A 21,547-nucleotide genomic window follows, 5' to 3' on the forward strand; every position below is an offset into this window, starting at 1 on the left:
ATGTCTTTAATGTCCCAAGATCCCAGATATACAGGGACTATAACGCAAACACGACTGAATGCTTTTCTTTCCTTTTTTCTTCTGGGAAGCCTTGAAGGCAAGTGCCAGCCAATCGGCAGTGAGCGGTTATCATATCCCCCTCATCATTTAAAGTGCTCTGTGTGTGACATGACTGGCAACAGTGCCCATTATGTGTTCTCTGCCTGACAAAACGAGTTCCAGGTGTAAAATCAATTCCCATGAAAATGCCATATAATCACTCCCGACAGATGCCTCTATTAGCGTCCAATCACAGGTCAGCAGACTGAAAACTCACAACCATCTGCTGAGGCAAGAGCGGGTTGTGAGAAAACAACCGATCTTTACCTCGGCCCATCGCCAGAGCCTGAGAAGTCACTCTCCTCTGGCTCTCTGAGATATGCCGGCTTGAATTTATGAATTTTCTAAAGCTTCATGAATTATTATGAGCCCCTATGTATCACCCCCAGGTCCCACGCTGCCAAGCACCACTGTACCAACAGCTGAGGACCGGTCGTCCTGTGACAACACGGAGTTCGGCTGCTGCCCTGACGGCAAGACCCCATCCAGCACTCCAGAGGGAGCCAACTGCCCCTGTAAGTCCAAATGCCTCTACAGAGATCACTCTCTCTGCCTTATAATTACCTACATATCACCCTGTTCCTCCTCCTCTGTGTGTCTGTCTCCTGTCAGCAGGTACTTTATTATTAGAGATGATTTCATGATAATCATATGCTCCTGGGGTTCACCATCCATGTTCTAAGATACAGTATATCATCTGCAGCACTTCCAATTCACTTTTTGACATTAACTCTTCCTTTCTGAGAGCTAGATGAGATGATCAATGAAGTATGGAGTTGTAGCCAGGAAAGGGGGTTGGCCTAGCTTAGCATAAAGGCTGGAAACACAGGGAAACGGCTAGTCTCGTCAACACTTTGTCTTTATAGTTTTAGCGAGAGTTATTTGCATCTCTCTTTCGCGTAATAACATTCACCTTCTTTGTCGAGACAAAGGGAGTTATCTGCACCACAAACTGTGGAGCATGCTTATGTTGTAGGGCTGAACCTTTAGCTTAGCTTCTTAGCTCGTCCAGTTCATGGAACGTCATCCCAGAATTCCCACTTTGACTTTCTGTTTCTCTTAAATGTTTGGAGCTGTCAGCTTTTGTGAATAATCAACAGTTTTTATTATCACTGCACTGAATGCTTGTACATTTGTTCTTCTAACGTCTTTTCTCCTACTCCCTTTTTTTAAAACCCCCATCTTCAATTTATAACCGTAATTTTTGTGATGCATTGAGAATCAACACAACATTTTTAATGTTTACTTCGGGAATAGTGATATTGTGCCATCTGCCTTAAACAACCAGATGAACAGGTGCTATTTGCGATGCTTTCATGAATCACCACCCTCATATGTAAATGATCATATTGGCAGGTGGCAGGAAATAACAATACACAAAACAGTGGAAGCGTCACTTCAGTTATCCGTGGTTATGAATTTGACGACACTGGCTCTAATATCATTCGTACTCTGAGTCATCATCATATTTTAGGGGCCCATGTGCCTGCGTTTATGAATAACATCAGGGTCTTTATCCTCCTTTTTCTGTCTTACTTCAACTTCTCTCTATTTATTTTAATCTCCTGCCTCTCCTTTTATCCCCCCCCCTAGCACACAACTTCTTCTCTTTATCATTCGGTATCTCCCCCGTGAGCTATATCTCACTCTCTCCCCTCAACTCAGTCAATCTCAATCCAGTCTTGCATCAGTTCATTTCTCTCTGGAGTTGAGAGCCGAGAGACTACCAGGGGGCCGAGGAGCGATGTTGTACCAATCAGTGCCTTCTGCCAGACTCCGTTCATAAAGATAAAGGGCTCCTTTCTCCCCTTTGCTCCTCCATCTCTCTGCCTGCATCCCTCCGTTGTAATCTGCCCTCTATTTGTCCCGGCTGGTGTTAGTCTGACTGATTGTGAAAGGAGGGATTCTCCTCGGCTCCCATGGGAGCACCAGGTCATGGCTTGAAAGAGCTCAGGCCACAAATTAGCGCGCGGAGTAGCATTTTCTGGCCCGTCGAATGTCTCGAATCCTTCCGATAAAACCAGATGAGTTCAGCAACACGCAATCCATAACCCCATCTGAAGATATGAAGCCGGCTTTGGCTTTCCACAGCCGCCTGCCGTTTATTTGTTTCACAGAGTTTATAGCCAAACAGAAGCCACATCCATATAGGTTGGATTTGATGACATTTGGACCCAGATCCAGACAATAGAAGCACGCGGTGTATACGCGCCCGCGACAGGTTTGAGCTGTGAGACAGTTGTAACAAATCCGCTAAAGCCAGTAATGACGGCACACTGGCGATCAATACTTCATTCAGCTCAAGCGTTATCAATAAAAGCAGACAGGGCGATAGGCTGATCAATACGCCTGGAGCCTTTTATTTTTTTTTGATGTGGCGGGTTTAGCCGATCTTCCGCTCATTAGAAGTGAAATGACACGTCTCAACGCTAGAATATCTATCGGCCACCATCTCATTGCACCGGCCGATTTATTGACGCGTGCCCGGCAGTCTCAAAACGCAAAAGGACTAATTTTCCACTGTTCCAATCTTCACATTTTATTGAAATATCAAATGGTAAAGTGGCTTAAGGTTGAGTTTGGTCCACACACTTAATGAGATTGATGAATCTCTTTTTGTGCTCCTTTGTAAAGCTTTGCAGTAGATGTCAGACCTTCAGAATGTGATTGATTTGGTCCCTTACCTGCCGTAGTATGCAACCATGGAGATTCTATTGGGTTTATTTGTTCAGGTATTGAGGTGTCCTCCTCTGAGGTTCCTTAGTCTGATGTGTTGCAGCCCCTCCATATGTTACATTTTAAACAGGGCAGCAGCGTCCATACGACATCAAAGATAATGACCAGCAAATGCTCATGTGAAAGTTAATGGCATGCTAAGCTCCAACTACTGTAAACTCTTCCATGTGCCAGTGAAAGTCTGACAAACCCATTACATTTTACAGTTCACTAGCATCTGATAAGTCAAATAGCTCTGTCCCTCCTTTTATCACTCTCTTTCTTTCTCTCGTTACGTCCGTCACGGCAGTGGCCCTGGAAAATCACCCTCTCTGATGTTTGTCTTCTTAACAGATTAAAAGTCAGATATCTCTCCCTATCGCTCTCTCTCTCTCTCTCTCTCTCTCTTCTCTCTCTCTTTCTACCCCCCCGCTAGTCTTATCAGCCAAACCTCGCCCATTTGGCTTTGTTTTATGGCCGCCGCCACATGTGAATTGATGTGTTCCGCCCCCTGAAAGCACTGTAAAGTCGAGGGGGGGAAGACGGAGTGGGGGTGGGTGGATGTGTCGCCAGTGACTGCTGTCCTTTTTCCGTGCAATTTGAACCAGGCTGTGCCAGTCACCGGTCTGGCGGCATTAAGGAGACAATTACGGCAATCTTTCACGATAATCATACAAGTGCTCTTCCCGTTCTCCCTTGCGTTGCTCAGGCAGGGGCAGCCATGATTGATTTGGGCAATTTGTTCTGCTGATTACGAGCGGCGTGGAACCATGGCATCAGCGCCTCGCACGCTCCTCCGTTCTCCTACCTTGCGAACGCACACAAATCCCCTCTGCTTCTGTCTGAAAGCAGTACTGGAAAAAAATAAAAAACGTATAGAGTTGATAAATGTTGGACAACATAACCGCCAAGGTCGTACGGGGAGGCTCGCTATTTGCTGAAGATGGCACTTTTGAGAGTGCCTGTGAGCTGTTTCCTCTTTACTGTGTGTGTGTGTGTTGTTTTTCCTTCATGTATTTGTGTGTCTGTCTAACTTGTTGTCTTTTTACCCAGCCCTACATGCCTCGGCCAGCTTTTGGGATGAGTCTCAGTCTGGTAAAACTGGCCCATATTTCCACTTTCCCTTCCCTCTCCTTCTTCGTTCCTTCCTTCTTTCCTTCTCTCATATCTCACAATCCACCTCCTCCACCACCACTACGTACGCCCCAAACTCCTGCGCCCCACGCAACAAACTCACTAACCTCCCCTTGTCAGACACACACAAACACACAATCCATCACTAACCCGAAAGTGGCACTACCCCTAAAAAAAAACGAGCACTGTGTGAAGGCATCGGGAACTGAGTGATAGAAGAAAGCTTTGAGCGTTGGTGTTTCGGTATCACATCCTCTTTCCTCGCCTCCTCTCCTTGCAGCCACCATGAGGTTCAGCGGGTTCCTGCACTTGGACCAGGTGGAGGGCCAGGAGATTTTCTACACCCCCGAGATGGAGGACCCCAAGTCGGAGCTGTTCGGAGAGACGGCCCGCAGCATAGAGAGTGCTGTAAGTGAATTTGTGTAGCATTAATGATATTTGTTTGCTAAATCTGCATCTGAAGACATTATTTTTCCAATATGAACTTATTTACATGTCATTGTAATACACTGCGAGGTTAACTTTGTCTGGTGTGACCAGAAACTTATGGACGCTAACGTTAACACACTTAAGATACTTTAGATAATTCTATGTAACATTGTGACTCTTCCCTACCTGTGCGAGTGATACACTTACATATTAGCACTTATTTACATTTCAATTCATAGTCCCCTTTTTCTCACTTTCAGCCAAGATCTTATTATGATAATGCTTTTAAAGCTGCACTACACAATTATTTTTGTACATTAACTATGGATCAAATGAAAGGTGTCACAGATCTCCACCTCTGCTTTTCCGACAGTTCTACGCAGCCGTTTAGCCTCTTTTAGTTTGTTTTGTTTTTCAGTTAACACTGCTGTAAACCAACTGACTCAAGTGACCACTGCCAACTCTGCACACAGTGGAGACTGTTCCGCAAACGTTACACAGTTTAGCTTTCCAGCTTGCCTTTTCCCAAGAGTCTTCCTGGCAGGAGTGAAGTGCCAAGCCTCTATAACAACATTCAAAGCATCTTGAAACTCTAAAAACCATTCACCTAGAGGCAGACCAATCAAATGTTGAGCTCCGTCAGGCAGGCAGGTTTCATTGCAAGGTTTTACAGAGTTGACACCCCTGAAGCTGCTGAGTAATATTCCGTCACAATGGGCTGGAGTGCTTTCTCTGGACCGAGATCTGATAGAAAAATAACAGTGATAAAAAATATATATTTTCAGAGAGACATACATCATATCAGTGGGAGACAACATAGCCGGGCTGATATTAGATTTTTTAATAAAAGGGGAGTATTGGCATCTGAATATAGTGTTTGAATTCCTTTTTCTTTTTTTGACCCGGGTAGGTAGATACGAGCAAAAACAAGACTCTTCACCAGATAGTGTGTGTGTGTGTGTGTGTGTGTGTGTGTGTGTGTGTGTGTGTGTGTGTGTGTGTGTGTGTGTGTGTGTGTGTGTGTGTGTGTGTGTGTGTGTGTGTGTCACATTACGAATTTCCTCACATATTCTGCTCACTGATTAAGCTTTTTCACATAATTTGGCTGGCGCTTTTAATTTCAAGCACAGCATAAAGGCTTTAGGCTTGAGTTAGCACAGAACCTCCACGAGGCTTCCAGAACTCTTCATGTTTAATAAGAGGACTATAAAAAAAAAAGCTAACAGCTCTCTGCAGGCTCGTGCAAAGACTAATTTGTCAATCGCCTCGCCAAACACTTCAGAAAGCAGCATCTCATGTGAGATTAATTAAGATTTTACAGATATTTGAAAAATCAAGCCCTTACTCTGGAGTCTCATAGGTCTAGATGGCCAAGATGCCAGTCGCTTTTAGCCAGCCAAGGATCGAGGCCGGCATAGAGCATGTACACGGTTTACCCCGCCCGAATATCCCCGCAGTCCGTTTTCTCTGTTGAGCTCGGACCCTTTGAACAAATGTGTCTGTTGTGAAGCCAGGGCCCCACTCCTCTGATGAAATGGGGATGTGTGTGTGTGTTTGTGTGCGCCTGTGTTTGTCTCTAAACACAGTACACATCTACCAGCTGTTGAATCGGTGTCACTAGCCCCCACTGGGACCTAATCTACTACCTCACAGTGATTTTTGAGTGAGTGTGTGCGTGTGTGTGTGTGATTGTTACACTCCAAGCCTGCGCGCCTCTGAAGCCTGGTGTGCCACTTGATAGCAACCACCCCCTCTTCATCTTCCAAAACTACCACACAAACACATACGCACACAGATATACAGCACACACACCCAAAATCAAGCCGCAGCACATTAGCAACCTGCTACAATTAGCAAATAAATGTATGTGAGAGAGCAGACGGTTTTCTTCTATAGGTCAGTGTTCGTCCATCATTCACACCCCTAAGACAGCTTTGGAGGACTTTATTATTGACCCGTTTAGTTTGCCTTTACACCTCAGCCCACAAATTAGAGTCATTCAGTTCATGAAGGGAATAATCTGAATCTTCAGGGTGAACGGAATGTACTTAATAAGCAGTGCCACAGAGAGAACTAGCAGAAAGAAGCCTTTTTGCATTGGCGCTCATGTCTGCAGTGTCTGAAAATGTCTCGCTGCAGGATATCTTAGTTTTTTATTCAAGAGGGAAGAAAACACATAAACAATGTTGATGCTGTAACTCTGCTGCAGACATTCAACATTAACGTTATCGAACAGAGTTGTACGAGAGGACAAGGAAAATACAGCACAGCAATCAAACAGAGTCTGAACAGCCTTTACCAAGGTCTTTAATCAAGCAAACTCAAAGTTATTCAAACAAAACAGAAAATCGAGCTCAGTCAAAAGCCAAATTACAAAACTAGCTAAATCAAAACTACCTTCTTCAATTGCCCTGTCCCTCAGCCCCTTACAGTTAGCATTACCTAACAAAAAAAATGATGAACCACCACTATACTATTCTTTAATTGTAACTCGAAAGAGCAAAATGATGACTTCAGCCGCAAGGAGAGTTCCAGCAGAACATGCCTCTTTGGTAGAAATATCACTTAATGGGAAGGATCTTTTTCATGGACAATGATTTTCTCTAGTAAATTCTGTGAGATGCAGATGGGCCGTGTGGAGGAACGCTAGGTTCAAACAGTGGAAGCGTCCACTCAGAGGATGCTCCAGTAAAAAACGGTTAGCAGGCCCTGTGGCTCCTGTAATTTTAACCAGCAGCTTAAATGAGGACGAGGCGGAGGATTTTCCTCTCGTTTCATTTTTCTTCCGAGTGTGTGAACGTGATTAATCCACCAGCACCGTGACGCTGTGTTACTTTTCTTTTTACAATCCAAGCATTAAAATAGTCCAATTTCAAGATACAATATTTAATTTTTTTGGCTAACTTCAGTCTAGCTGCTGAAATATCCCCGATGGCTAAAAAAAAAAAAACTTTTAAGTCCACCCTCCATATGGGGTTTTTCTGGCTTTTACAACTTGCACACATTGGGGGGCACCAGAAGCGAAACCAATCAGGAGCTCATGTCAGGGTTGCTTGACATTTATCTTAGCTCCTCCTGGAAACTTGTCTCTGTAATTAATGCCACGGCTGCAGCTAAATGTCAATTAGTGCACCCACACCCAATAGGTTTCTTCTCTGCACCCCAATTTGAGCGGCAGTCTTTTTTTCCTTGGAGAGGGAGTACAGTCTTCTGGAAATGGACTCGCTGCTATGATAGCTAGGAGCTCATTACCAGCCTCATTTATCATCTCTTCTCTCCGTCTGTTCTCTCCTCCTTCTCTCCCTCTCTCTCTCTCTCTCTCCCTCCTTCAGCTCAATGAGTTGTTCAGGAAGTCGGAGGCGCACAAAGACTTTATGAGCGTTCGTGTCCGGAACCTGGCGCCTAGCAACTCCATCCTGGCCTTTGTGGAGGCCCACTTCAAACCAGGTGAGAGATCTCTGAAAAGAGCAGAAGAGTAGAAAAACTGAAAAGTGATGAAGTCCAGTTGCCAATAGAGAGCTATATGCGGTTCAGTTACGGTTTGTTCCCCTTTGTCTTTAAGGAAGTCAGATAACGAAATAAAGATCTCACTGGATTTAAATGAAATTAGGATGAAAGTTAGGCCACCGGCCAAGGAAGACCTGATTCTTTTTTTACGCTGAATTAGCCACCATTTCACCATTTTTAAAGCACTCTACATTTTCACTTATAACTCTTGGACTGTGGGGCGGAGAGGCAAAATTAGTTCTCCTGGATTCCAGCACCTAATTTTTTATTACTCCTCCTATACATATAACTCCGTGCACACTCAATTTAGGGCATCACGTTTTAAGATCATGTTTTTTTATATTAGAAAAAAAATTAAAATAATTGTTCAGTAGCAACCATATTGTACCTGCACATAAGATAAGATAATCCTTTATTAGTCCCGCAGCGGGGAAATTTACACCCTGAGGGATGCAACAACAAAAGCTCATTTAAATGGCCATGCTTTATTTATTGTTGAGTGTTTTAGAAAGCAAAACCTTGTTTCTGGTGCAGGTTAAGAACTGTTTTATTTGACTCATTATATTGGGAGGCACTGAATGTTTTTCCTCATTGTATTGTTTTGTCTATTATTTTCTACTCAATGCCAACTTACAACAATTTTCCCGTGTAAAAAAAAGTGTTCCCTAAATGGCCGTGAAGGTTAGATTGTCGGCTTGTTCTCTGTTTCATCTCCTTTTTATGTCCTGTGCAGTTAAAAGTACAATTAGGGATATTGAGCAAAATAGAAGTGTGCCCAACAAAATTCACAACAAAAATGGATCCTCCTGTTGCTTTAAATTGATCGGCAGGTGTCTTAATACAGAGACAAACACTGGAAAACAATTAATAATGAATTATTCCTTTTTTTTTTATTTGTCAAAGGTTTGTTTACATCATTAATGTCATAATCACAAGCTTATATTTTCTAAAACAACAAATTAATTCACGAACAAAGCAATTATACATCTTTTTGTAGTTGAATTCAGTTCAAAACTATGCAGTTGAAGCCACAGCTGGGTCTTAAAGCTGCTTTTGTAGCAAACAGAACTCCACCCTCCCCATTCTGTTCCCATTTTTTATTTTTATGAACGTCGTTTAGTGTCCTTCGTAACCTTCGTGCAGGGCAACGTGGAGCGCCGCTCCTCCATGGCCAGTAAAGTGAACATCTGCAGCAACGTTATGAGAGCGATTCATCTGGAAAAAAGCGGGACAAGCGGCGGATGGGGGACAAGTGGTCCCTGAAGATCCTCCACCTGTCATACACAGGGCTTTCTGATTTAGCCATTGTTCCGCCAAGGCAGCACTGTCCTGTATTTGCTTTAGAGTGCTCCTCAGAGGCTTTGTCCTGAATGGTTCTACCTCTTGTTTATTGTAGATACGAGATTCACGGTTGAGGACATCGAAGGAGCCCTGCTGAAACAGCTGAAGGCCTCTAAAGAGACCAGCATCGCCGTGAAGAAGCCGGAGGAGGAGAATATTCGCTTCACCAATTATGGTAATACAGTATGGGTTTTAACAGGAGAGTGTGTGGATTAATAAAATGAAAAAGGAGTTTTAAGATATTCATGAGGTGATTTATCAAAGGTTTCACTGGTGGTGAGCAGGAAAATCTCAGGACTGCAGGCTCAACGTACTTTAACGTCTTTTACTTTGTCTAATTTCTGTTCTCTGTCAACAGGCCTCTCCTCCATCCCCTTCTTCACCACCACTACCACCACCACCACGGCCTCAGTCACCACAGCCGCTCCCATCACCATCTCCACCACCACAACCACCACCACCACCACGACCAGGCCTCCGCCCACCTCCCAGTACATCACCCGCCGCCCGCCAGGCACTACCCGCAGGCCTTACAATGGCAGACGTACCACCACGACCTCCGCGCCGGTCACAACACCACTACCAGCCACTACCACCACCACCACCACCACCACCGCGGCAGCTGTCACCACCACCGCGGCAGCTGTCACCACCACCGCGCCGCCTCCGGCCACCACCGGAGCCCATGTTAGGGGCAGGCTTCACCACAAGACGCAGAAGCCCTGCAGCTCCCACCCGTGCCTCCACGGTGGCACCTGCGAGGACGACGGCAACGACTTCAGCTGCAAGTGCCCCGCCGGCCGAGGAGGCTCCGTGTGTGAGAAGGGTGAGAGCCGGCTGAGTCTTTCTTCTTTGTCTTTATATATAAGGAAGCATTTCATATTAGTTTCAAAGCCCGAGCTTATTTCAAAATACGCTGGATCAGACTTTCCTTGTACTGTAATTCTTGCACTTTTGCAATAAGAAAATACAAAGGCTGACTTTTGCAGTGATTTTGAAGTAACTAAGAGGGTTTAAGGCACATTCTTTCCATTGTGCCAATCATGCCTTTTAGCTGTTCTGTAATCACCACTAACTACATCCTAAGTGCTTTAATATATTTTGAAAGTAGCAGACATACAGCACTATGATTTCTTTTAAAATCAAATATAAAAGGAATGTTTCATTTAAAGAAACTTTCTGTCCTAAAGAGAAAAAGAAAGACACATTCCCTCTGTAAGGCTGCAGTTTTGTCTAATTGGAGCTTCACAAAGTGGCTGCAAAGTGACACCTTAAGTAGCTGTGTGAGTAATGACTTTCGGTTAGTGCTGGAATATGTAAATGAAAAGTTACGTCGTCACAGATGATTTATTGGGTCGTTTGAAGCTCAACAGGACAACAGCAATCAGAGTTTAGCGCAGAGGAGTATCTACTGGATGTTTTTTTTTTTTTAAAGTGAGGACCAAGAGGTTTAGGTGAGATTGATTCAGACACAAAATCTCCTCTCGGCATCCACGCTTCAAACTCATCTCAAGTGATTCAGAAAGGTTTGACACCTCGGAAGTGAGCTCACCAAAGGCAACAGCGAATCCAATCAGCGCCGCCGCGAAAAATCATAAATCAAGGAGAACTTCTTGAGAAGCACAACTCTTTTGTTTCTCACCCCCTCACCCTTTACTTGGGATATTTGTTTTTGGGGTTGGGACGAGGAGCAACCTCACGCAGCTGCATCTTAAGATAATTGACAGTAATTGCTTAGATGGGGATTAGCTGGTGAGAATCAGTGTGTGTCTTCCACTGAGAGTGACTAAATGAAGTAACGCATAAACTGCTGCTGCGGCGGCCCTCCCCCAGATCAATCAAGTCATTAGAAACCAGGGAGCTCATCAGCTGCCATTCTCCTCAGAGAGACGGACAGAAAGACAGATGGACGGAGAGAAAAGGAGCCCGGGGGGGAGAAAATAGATGATCATAATCATAATTGCAGAGTGGCAGAAAAACAAAGGTTTCCTCTGTGTGTGTTTGTGAATGAATGCTTTAATGTGAGGGTCAGTTGAGGGTTGGTGAAAAAAAATCATTACCTCCTCCTCTTTCTCGACCTTCTCCTTTTGATAAACCGAAAAACATAATTCCTGAAATAAACTGACGGAGAGGCTTATTTCTCTGCCATCAAGAGCCAGCGACACACCCCACCTCCGCTCACACTTAATCATGCACATTAAACGCCTATTACTCCACGATTAAGCCAATCATGTAGCAATGACAGGATTGACTTGCTGTCTTCATTCCTCCACAGTGATCAGGTACTTCATCCCGTCATTTGGAGGCCAGTCGTACTTGGCTTTCCAAACCATGAGCGCCTATCACACGGTCCGCATCGCCATGGAGTTCAGGGCATCCGAGATGACCGGCCTCCTGCTCTACAACGGCCAGACCGGCAAGAAGGACTTCATCTCTCTGGCTCTGGTTAACGGCAAGGTGGAGCTCAGGTGAGAGCTGTGAGAGTGAAGAAGGGGCAGCGATCTCAAATATTAGGAAAACCTAAATGATCCCTGTGGGGGAAACGGGGTCATCGCAGTGGCAGCTGAGAGAGGAACGCAGATAAGAATAAAACAAATGGGGAGCACTGAAGATAATGAAGCAAATAATTACAGCAAATAAACATGTTGAAAACACCACCGCCAGAAAACACAAAAAAGAAAAAAGACACAGAAGCTTCTTGACAGATTTGCAGGCTAGGAATACGAAGGAAGAAATGTGTTCAAACTTGCAAACAAGCTGTTCACATGATCGTGTTTACAGATGGTGGGGACATATGCACGGAAATATGGCATTTCATTTGTATTTTTAATCACATATGTACAGATTTAAGGTATATTTAACATTTGTGTTTACAGATGGAGGCAATGAATTAAAGACATGTGGCTCATAGATGCATTTGACTAAACATGTAGTACAGGGTGGATAAACATATAGTATTTATATAAACATATTATTAATGTGTCAGTCTGGAGTGATAATTGTCTTCTTGGTAAATATAAACAGAGACTAAATTCCCCAACCATCTGAGATTTTGCAATATCATTTATACAGACTTAATATTTTTTATATATTTGCAGTTTATACACTACAATTACGACATCTCTAGTTGCATCAGGCTATTAAAGGAAATGTAATAAACCAATTGTTTTTCAACAATGTGATGAATTACCTTTAATCTTTAAGGTGGTATAGATCCAGCAGCAAAAACACTGGATCCCATGCATCCCATAATGCACCTCTATAGTGTATTTTTTTTTTAAACCCTGTCTGCCTGGAAAACACCCACATTATTGAATCTCCATATCCTCAGTTTAGGATTTACATACTCAAAATTCCTCAGTGGTGGAATGAACTCCCCACTGACGTCAGGACAGCAGAGTCGCTGCCCATCTTTAGGCGCAGGCTGAAAACTCACCTCTTCAAGAAGTACTACCCTGAGCCTTCCTCGTAGCACTTATTGCATTCATATTAGTTGTTGCACTCACTGTATTCGTATCAGTTCGCTGCACTTATTGAATTCGTATTCGTTTACTGCACTTATCCTATTCGTAGTAGTTTGTAGCACTTATTATATTCGTATTAGTCTGTTGCAATTATTGTTTTCGTAGTAATTTGCCTCTGCACTATACTTTTGCTCTGGTTTATGCTTTAAGATGCTTGTTTAAGAAAGGAGATGCACTTATGACTTCTGGTGACTAGTAGTTCTCTTGAATACCTATGTTGAATACACTTCCTGTAAGTCGCTTTGGATAAAAGCGTCTGCTAAATGACTGTAATGTAATGTAATGTAATGTAATGTCAAAACCAGTATCACTCCTCATGACTGGTAAATTGGCTGTGACATGTTGCATTGGTCTAGTGCCCCTTTAGGATCTACGTTTAACAGAATTTGAACAATATGCGGCTAGTATTAGACTGACATGAGATCTGTTCAAATTGGACCATTTTCCTGCCAGAAGCACTGAGCATCCATCTCTTCCCCACAGTGGAATTGAATGCATAAAAATGTATTCGGGGTAAGCAGGCAGCATCAGACGTGTATGGACTAATTAGAGACTCTGCACCGTGTCCTATTTCAAACATCATCCTCTTCCCTTATCTCTTGGGTCTTTTGTTTCACCCTGACCCCTCGAAGCCCTTTCAGTCCGTCCGCTCCCCCCCCATCCCCCTCCCAACCTGGCCAGGTTAGATTTCTCCATTCAGAGGGAAATCAATAGCAAACCAAAGGAGATCATTAGTCACTCGTGCTTTGAAAAAGCACCCTGCCTCAATTCCAGAAATACAGCTGTGAGATTACCACCCACAGCTCTGCAAATCCAAGACGTGGGGAGAAGAACTAATTATTTGTGGCAGATAATTGCTCTCAGGTTGTGCTAATACTACCATATGTGTGGGAGCACCTACGCGACGGCTCTTTTCTGTGATGATACAGCCTTTTCTCTCGGCAAAACCTCATTACATAAAAGGTTTAATTAAAAAGAGGGTGTGAAGACGCTTTTTTTAAAGTGAGTAACTGCCTCATTCCAGTCACATAGTTCGGAATCCCTAATGGGAAGTCCTGTACCTTCTTTCTTACATCCCTTTAAGTCTAGTTGAACAATATGCGCAGATTTCTGCTAGTCATTAGGCGCAGCTCGATAAAGAACAAACATATCGTGTGGAAAAGAACCTCCTCAGGTGCTGTGAACTGAAATAAAGTGCACCACAGATATAAAGTGGTTGCTGGAAAAAGTCGACTGAATGAACAGGCTTTGCATCTCCTCTTCTCAGGTTCAACACGGGTTCGGGCACAGGCACAGTGGTCAGCAAAGTACAAATCAATCAGGGCCGCTGGCATCAGCTGGTGGTGACTCGCAACCGCCGCAACGCCATGCTGAGCGTGGACAACGAGCCGCACAATGAGGGCGAGAGTCCAAGAGGCACAGACGGCCTCAACCTCGACACCAACCTGTTCATCGGGGGAGTGACCGAGGACATAAAGCAGGAGTAAGACTTTCTATCTACAGCTGCACAGTGTTGTGATAACATTCAGGGCAGCAAAGTCCATTAACTGTGGCTCCTCTTTAATGAAACCTTTTAATCTACAGACTTTCCATTTTGAATCCAGCACTTAAATCCAGCTTCCCATTTTTGTCCATTTTGCTGACTGCTTCTGACTCTTTATTTCACTGTGGAGTTATCTGAGTACTTACGTCTACGGCTAGATTCACCCTCTAAGGAGCCCTGGTAAAAAAAAAAAAAAAAGTCTGTTATTAATATGCAATAGTTATTAGTAAGAATATGCTATTTTGCCCAGAATTAACCCTGTACCAAGTAGTGTTGAAACTTATTCTGTCAAGGGTACCTGCAAGTGTACCTGCAAGTACTCTACTGGTAACGGTATTGATTTCAGGGTACTGGTATTGGTACTGGAATCGTAATGTTTAAAATGATCCCAAGCCCTATAGAATCTCCTTCACCCTGAGCTCATTGTTTTAAGTGAATGTCATTAGTGTTATAATTGCAGTTGTAGGTTGTGAGAAACTTATATTCGCTCCCCTTTTTTCCTTCAGTGTGAGGGAAAGGACAGGCGTGGCCACCGGTCTGGTTGGCTGCATCCGCCTGCTGGATGTCAACAACCGGATGCTCAACCTGCAGGAGAGCGGGGGTGACAGTCTGTACGGCAGCGGCGTGGGTGAATGCGGCAACAACCCCTGCCAGCCAAACCCCTGCAAGAACGGCGCTGCATGCCAGGTCAAGGAGGCGGAGATGTTCCACTGCAAGTGCAGCAAAGGATTCTGGGGTAAGGTGGCAACAAAAGAAAGCTTTTGTACCTCAGCAGTGTTCCTGACTGGTCCTGGTCATACTGGGATCTTTGGACAGTCATAGAGAGGTCTATTCCAATGTACGGGCACAGAAATAAGTAGAAAATATGACAATTCTTATGTGGAGCCTTGTTAAAATGATGTGCATATCTCTACTTTGCCTTCTCCTGGGATCCACTGTGGTTACGACTTACTCACACATCCTAAGTAAGCTTGACAGCATAATTTGACAGTGAAATTCACGCCCCCAGTAGGAGCCCTGGAAGTCATTTTGTAAACACCAACACCATCAAATCTGTGTGTCCGACACAGAAACGAGAGATTAAATGTTGACGCGGCGCAGAAAATATTAAAACTTCCGCCAAATAATCAGTGATTGGCCTTTGGCCTGTCTCTACTTTCACATCCCTGGCTCCTTTTCTTTCTTTTTTTTCATCCCTCCAGCTGATGCCAACTAACAAGCAACTCAGAGAGAGTCTAGCTACTGTAGGAGCAGACACCACCAGCGCCTAGCCAAGCGTGCCTCTTGCTGGTTTTGTGGCAGCTTACTGCAGAAAGTTTCACCCCAGAACTAAATTAATTGTCAGAGTTAACTTTTATGCTTGAACAGTAAAGGTTTTTAACTCACAAGGGGGCCGACTCATGGTTATGGAAACAATCTCTTAGCCGAGGATGTGTTTTCCTTGAATTTAAAATGTGGTTCAATAACTAACCGCATTACATAATTATTGCCTTTTAAACAAGAGGTTATTTTATGTTTTGCTGTTATTGAGAAGCCTGGGAGGAAGTAACGATAACCGTGTGCTCTGGCGAAGCATTGCTGTGATCAAAATTGTGTTGCCAACACGGCGTTTAATGAACGGCGATAATGAGAATTGGACCGCTGCCTGCGGACTCTCATTCAAGTTAATTTTATCATCATGTCAGTTTAGAAAGTGGCCAAGATTGCAGATCTCACAGTGAGGGACAGATCACAGGGAGCCAGAAGAGAGAATAAATGGAGCTGTGAGTGTTGCAGTTAGAGGGAGGACAGTCGGATGAATGAGGGAGGTAAGTGAGTATCGGAGTAAAAAACATGGTAGGGAATGAAGACATGAAAAAAAAAAGAGGGAAGAAGTGTGAGTGGAGGATAAAAGCCGGAGTCCAAAAGAGTGAGTGAGGAAAAACGGGGGGAGCCCTGTGAGCTCAGCGGGGAAGGGGTTCATTAAGGCGCTCTCCTCACCACAGGCTCCGACCACTAAAGTAATGACGGGTGAATTCAGATGGGCTGTGGCAGAGGGCAAAACCATCATCCACCAGACGCCGCCGAGCCTTTCCCACAGTCGGCGTTGGCCCAGAAACATGGCCGCGTGGCGGGGAGGCTCTCCACTGTTTAATCTGGACGTGTAACATTTCCAAATCCTATTAGAAAATGACCTCTATTACAGAGGAAATCCTCATACCCCTTTATTATGGTCCCCCCCCCCCTCCTCTCAGATGGAAGAGAAGGGAGAGTGGTTGAAAACGTTGGTGGTTTTCTCACAGTGTGTGTGTGTGTGTTCTTGTGTGTCTAGGACCAACTTGCGCTGACGTCCATGACCCATGCGAGCCCGACAGGTGCCACCCATCCTCCCAGTGCCAGGCGCTGCCCGAGGGAGGCTACAAATGCGAGTGTCCCATGGGGCGTGAAGGGAGGCACTGCGAGAAAGGTAATGTGACTCTACACTGTATGTCCTGCTTGTAACTCCATATTCTCACCCCTCAGTTGTTCTCCCCGCTGTTTATCAAGGAGCACCGGTGCTTTGGTGCAGAGTCAGCTCATCCTCCTCAATTTTCTGCCCCTATTTTTTCCTTTCCGCCCCGTAGCATATCCATCCAATCATAATCGACCCGCAAGATCAAACGCACAAAAAGAAGTGGGGTTGTTTGAGCCTTCAGGCTGGGAGGGGATGGGAGTGTTGGTGGGTTGCAGAACCGAGGTAGATGATTGGCCCCGACGGGCCATTCACCACATCGACTCGGCTACGCTTGTTAGTGGGGAAGCGACAGCGAAGCGGCGGCCTCCCTCCCTCCACTCCCTCCCTCCCTCCACTCCCTCCACGCCTATCCGCCCACAGGTGTTGTGTTCAAACGTGTTTGCTGCTACTAAGCTCCACATGGCAGAACCGGGCCGCGGTTGGGGAAAAGACCAGAGTACGACTCAGCTGCTTTTGAAGTTCATCATTAGCATTTATGGCGGTGACACGTTCTCAAGTCTACCCATAGATGTTGTCATGATTGTATGCAGAGGTTGACTTCTGTAACAGTGACTGAAGGCATATATACACTGCACATGCACATCACTAACAAAGAGAAACACGCCGTCATGCACGCCTGGGAATTCAGAAAAACCAGATGGGAAAAGCCTCCTTCCAAGCCCCGCGTCCCAGTTAGCAGGTGATTAAAATAAATTGAGGTGAACCAAAATCAATGCCGTGTGAGCGAGACCGTCTCCCATTCCAAAAGGCTATTTTTTCCCTGGAATCAATGAGATGACTAATCGCATCAGTCCTCCCTGCCCGCCGTGATTAATGGGAGCGTCAGTCAGCCAGAGTGTCAGTCCCAGACAGGAGCTCACAGATAAGGGCGGACGTACCCTCTGAGGGCTGCACTGGGAACAGATGAAAAGACAGGTATCTTACAGCCCACTCATCGGAAGCCTGAAGGTGAATTAGGCCTAATATGTGTGTGTGTGAGTGTGCGCGCTTTCAGTTGAGCTATGGTTTCCGTTTCAATTCTGCCTGGGTCCGTCAGAACAGCTCGCTGCTGTGATATTCACCATCAAGGTCTTTTCTCAAGGGTGTTCCAATGATGTTGAATGCCCTTTTTTTTTTGCTTGGTGCTTTAACCCTGTGATAGTGCAAATAATTACAATTTAGTGATGAAAGCAGGATCACTTGCTCCCAGCCAGTCCTGCTGGGGGGGACTTTGAATTTAATTTATTTTTTTAAGATAACATAACATAAGATAATCCTTTAGTAGTCCCACAGCAGGGACATTTGCAGGATTACAGCAGCAGAGAGGATAGTGCAAACAAGAGACATAGTAAAAAAAAAAAAAAACAGGTATTATAAATAAGTAATCAACAGTAAAGAATAATAAATAAGTTGTTTTTTTAAACTTTAAAAATCCACAATAACTAAAATATTATATAAACAGACAGAATAATTTTTGGATTGCACAGAATTTTTATATTGCACAGATTTTTTGGGGTTGTGTGGTCTACTGGGAGCAGTAGACATTCACCTCCTTAGCTGTATTAAGATAGGGACCAGTTATAACACACAAAAACACACCAACTTCAGCACACACACTTCCACAATCTCTCTCTCACACACACACACACACACACACACACACACACACACACACACACACACACACACACACACACACACACACACACACACACACACACACATGTCAAGGGTTAATTGTTTTCTGCTGTTGAATTATACCTTTATCTTGATAATCTCATTTTTGCTTGATGCTTTGGCAATTCTTGGCATGTTCTTGTACCATTCATGCCAATAAAGCATGTTGAACTAAACTGAATTAAATTTAAAGAGATTCAAACTGCAAGAAATTGAATTGAAGAGTTAATTGACTAGGGGCGGGACCAGGAGCTTTGATAGCAACAAAGTTTTTTAACTGGCAAAATTTGCATTTTAGCTGCTCTGTTATTAGCTTGTCTAATTATTGTTTTGATGGGTTTAATTGCAAGAACTAATTAGGAAAAATTTGTCACATATAATCAAAATCACTTCAGTGCTTACTGTTATCCTGAGCACTCGATCTAGCAGCTCCCAGAGTATTGCATCTATTTCTTAGCAAAGGAAAACTGTGAAAAAGTTCAACTTTTCATGGTCGTCAAGCTCGACTCCCCATGCGTCATGTGGGTTTTTCTGGTCGCTTGATTCAATCCAAAGCCTGGACCTCTGGTAACTTATTGATTGCGGTGCTTTCACTTTGAACACAGGGTGAAATCAAAGAAAAAGAACCCATCCAACTCCATTATATCATGAGCAGCTCTGTTACTCTAATGGAGTTCGGTTTAGTGTGCGAATCGTTGCGTATTCAAGACAGTTTTTTCCCCACTCCTCCATGGTGCGTGCCATCATCATTAGTAGTCTTCTGCACAATAGCTAATTAGCTTCCTCATCTCCGTCTGCCTTCCCCATCCTGACTCGACTCAGCTAATCCCAGCCAATTACGAATTACAGCTTTCTTGCCGGCTACATAGATATGTGTTTATGTGTTTGTGAGCGTCTAGTGTTGGTAGTTTCTGCACCATTAACACATGCCCCCGGGTGACACTTGAATGATTTTTAATGTCAAGCCACTTGTTAGAAGGATGGCACGGTGCCTGTCCTAATCACTCCAGACAGCCAGACGTAGACCCATCGCAAAGACACGAATTTGTAAAAAGGCCTGCCAAAATACAATGGCTGCATTATTTCATGGGTCCCGGCTGTGGTGTTAAACTCTACATGTCTCTAAGGGTCCTTTGTTATACTGTGGCGGGCTGTGTAATCAGTCTGACATAAGGGGGGTTTTTTTCTTTTGGTTTTTTTTTGGAATTTCTTTCAAGTGAAAGTCTTAATCCCAGAGGCTATGAAAACTCAAATCCATCTCTTTCCATAATGCTGACAGGTCCCTGAAAGATGCACTGACTGTCCCTGAATTTCAATTCTGTCAGCAACAAAACGAGACCTAAGGATGAATATGCTCTCTTTGTTTTTCTGTTTTTTTTTCTCCAGTGGCTGAGAGGAGAGGGGCTTACATGCCACTATTCAACGGAGACTCTTACCTGGAGCTGAAGGGCCTCCATCTCTACGGACAAGATCTGCGGTAAGTCCCATGTCCCTGCATAAAACACGCACAGTCAAGACTTGCATGCATTACTAAACACAGGATACCATGTAGTTTTCATAGGCTAAGCTTGCTCTGGGCCTAAGACAGGAGCTGCTTTCTTTAAGCCGGAACTCAAATAGCACCTCATCTAAACATGTCAAATATATACAGTAGTATCTCTAACTCATTTCCATATAGACAGAGTACCAGTGCACCAGTAACATCAGTCTTTTGGGATAGGTGTAGTAGTGTAACTCTTTTGACTCTTGCCTGTGTTTGCTTGTGCTGTCCCTGCAGTCAAAAGGTCAGCATGACAGTGATCCTCATGGCCAACGACTCCAACGGTTTGATCTTCTACAACGGCCAAAAATCGGACGGGAAGGGAGACTTCATCTCTCTGTCCCTCAATGATGGCATCCTGGAGTTCCGCTACGACCTGGGGAAGGGACCCGCTACCATCAGGTTAGCATAGCATCAGAGCGATAAGAGGGTCTTACTCTGACAACTAGAGAAAATAGATATAAATAAGAGAAAATAAGGTGTATTCTATAAGGACAAGGCGTGAAAGAGATGTAATCCTATGAAATTCCATGTGAACATGCTAATAGATGACTCATGAGTGTTTGTGTGTGTAATTTAGGAGTAAGGAAGCAATCCAGCTGAACGTGTGGAACACCATCAACCTGGAGCGCTCCAACCGCAAAGGAGAGATCACGGTGAACAAGAAGGAAGGTGTCCGAGGGGAGGCGCCGGTAAGAAAGAGCAAGCTAACAAGTTCCTTCTTTGTGTTTTTTGTGGGCTGATGGGCCTATTCTCTGCTCAGCCTTGCTTGTGCTGACGAATAGCATTTGCTTCATCATCTGCGAGCTCTGGTCACGTCATCTCGACGACCTCTGGCCTCGGTGGCCCTTTTTTTCTTTTTATTTCTTTGCCCTTGTAGAGGCTTTTCAACTTGCCGCTTCGGGCAGAGTTGGATCAGCAAACTTTCCCCCCTTTGCTACGGCTTTCTTCACGCCGCCTCACACCATGCGGTTCTGCCGACTTGATTTGCTAAAAATATGCCGCTATACCCCCCCGACATACGTCAAGGTAAGAGGGAGAGCTCCAGATGTATAGGGCCAGTTTGACAAGCTGTCGTAATTCTGGACGTCCTGTAATTCCACAAAAAAAAATCTCTCTCTGCCTCTCAGCCTGCTGACGTACTGGAGATAAAACTTGGTGTTGCGTGTAGAAAGCAAAAGCAGCTTTTACTGCTGGTATATAGTCAATTTTATGAATTCAGCCTTTGAGGTGGTGTCTTGGGAGCCAGAGGCAGATAAAGGAGATACAGTAGCAGCAGCGAGGAGAGCGTAATGAAACCCTTCAGCCCCGCGCCCAGACCAATAAAGCAGGTACATGCTTCCAAATGAAGGCAATCTAATAGTTTGATAAGCCTGTAAGTCATCCAATTATATTAAACAGTGTAATTTGTGATTATAAACGTGCACTCTGTCAACGCATCTCACTCTAAGACACAACGCTCTCTTCCGTCTTTTTCTCCCTCTCACTGCTCTGTCCTTCCCCCGGCCGCCTCCCATCGCCTGTATGGTAATTGTGTTTTACTCCAGCAACAGAGGCGGCAGAAA

The 21,547-nt window shown here is 44.4% G+C and overlaps 1 protein-coding gene across 1 annotated transcript in view; it reads left to right on the plus strand.

Annotated features, from left to right (window-relative positions):
• agrn (agrin) overlaps positions 1-21,547 on the plus strand; it is a 232,876-nt gene that overhangs the window by 194,598 nt on the left and 16,731 nt on the right. The window contains 12 exon segments of the mRNA XM_054608599.1: positions 489-614; positions 4,229-4,356; positions 7,710-7,824; positions 9,281-9,400; positions 9,584-10,051; positions 11,501-11,693; positions 14,017-14,232; positions 14,799-15,028; positions 16,604-16,738; positions 19,829-19,919; positions 20,220-20,384; positions 20,563-20,674. Coding sequence (XP_054464574.1) covers positions 489-614; positions 4,229-4,356; positions 7,710-7,824; positions 9,281-9,400; positions 9,584-10,051; positions 11,501-11,693; positions 14,017-14,232; positions 14,799-15,028; positions 16,604-16,738; positions 19,829-19,919; positions 20,220-20,384; positions 20,563-20,674 — 2,099 coding nt within the window.

The sequence above is a fragment of the Anoplopoma fimbria genome, chromosome 12, assembly GCF_027596085.1.
Source record: "Anoplopoma fimbria isolate UVic2021 breed Golden Eagle Sablefish chromosome 12, Afim_UVic_2022, whole genome shotgun sequence".
NCBI classification, from domain to species: domain Eukaryota; kingdom Metazoa; phylum Chordata; class Actinopteri; order Perciformes; family Anoplopomatidae; genus Anoplopoma; species Anoplopoma fimbria.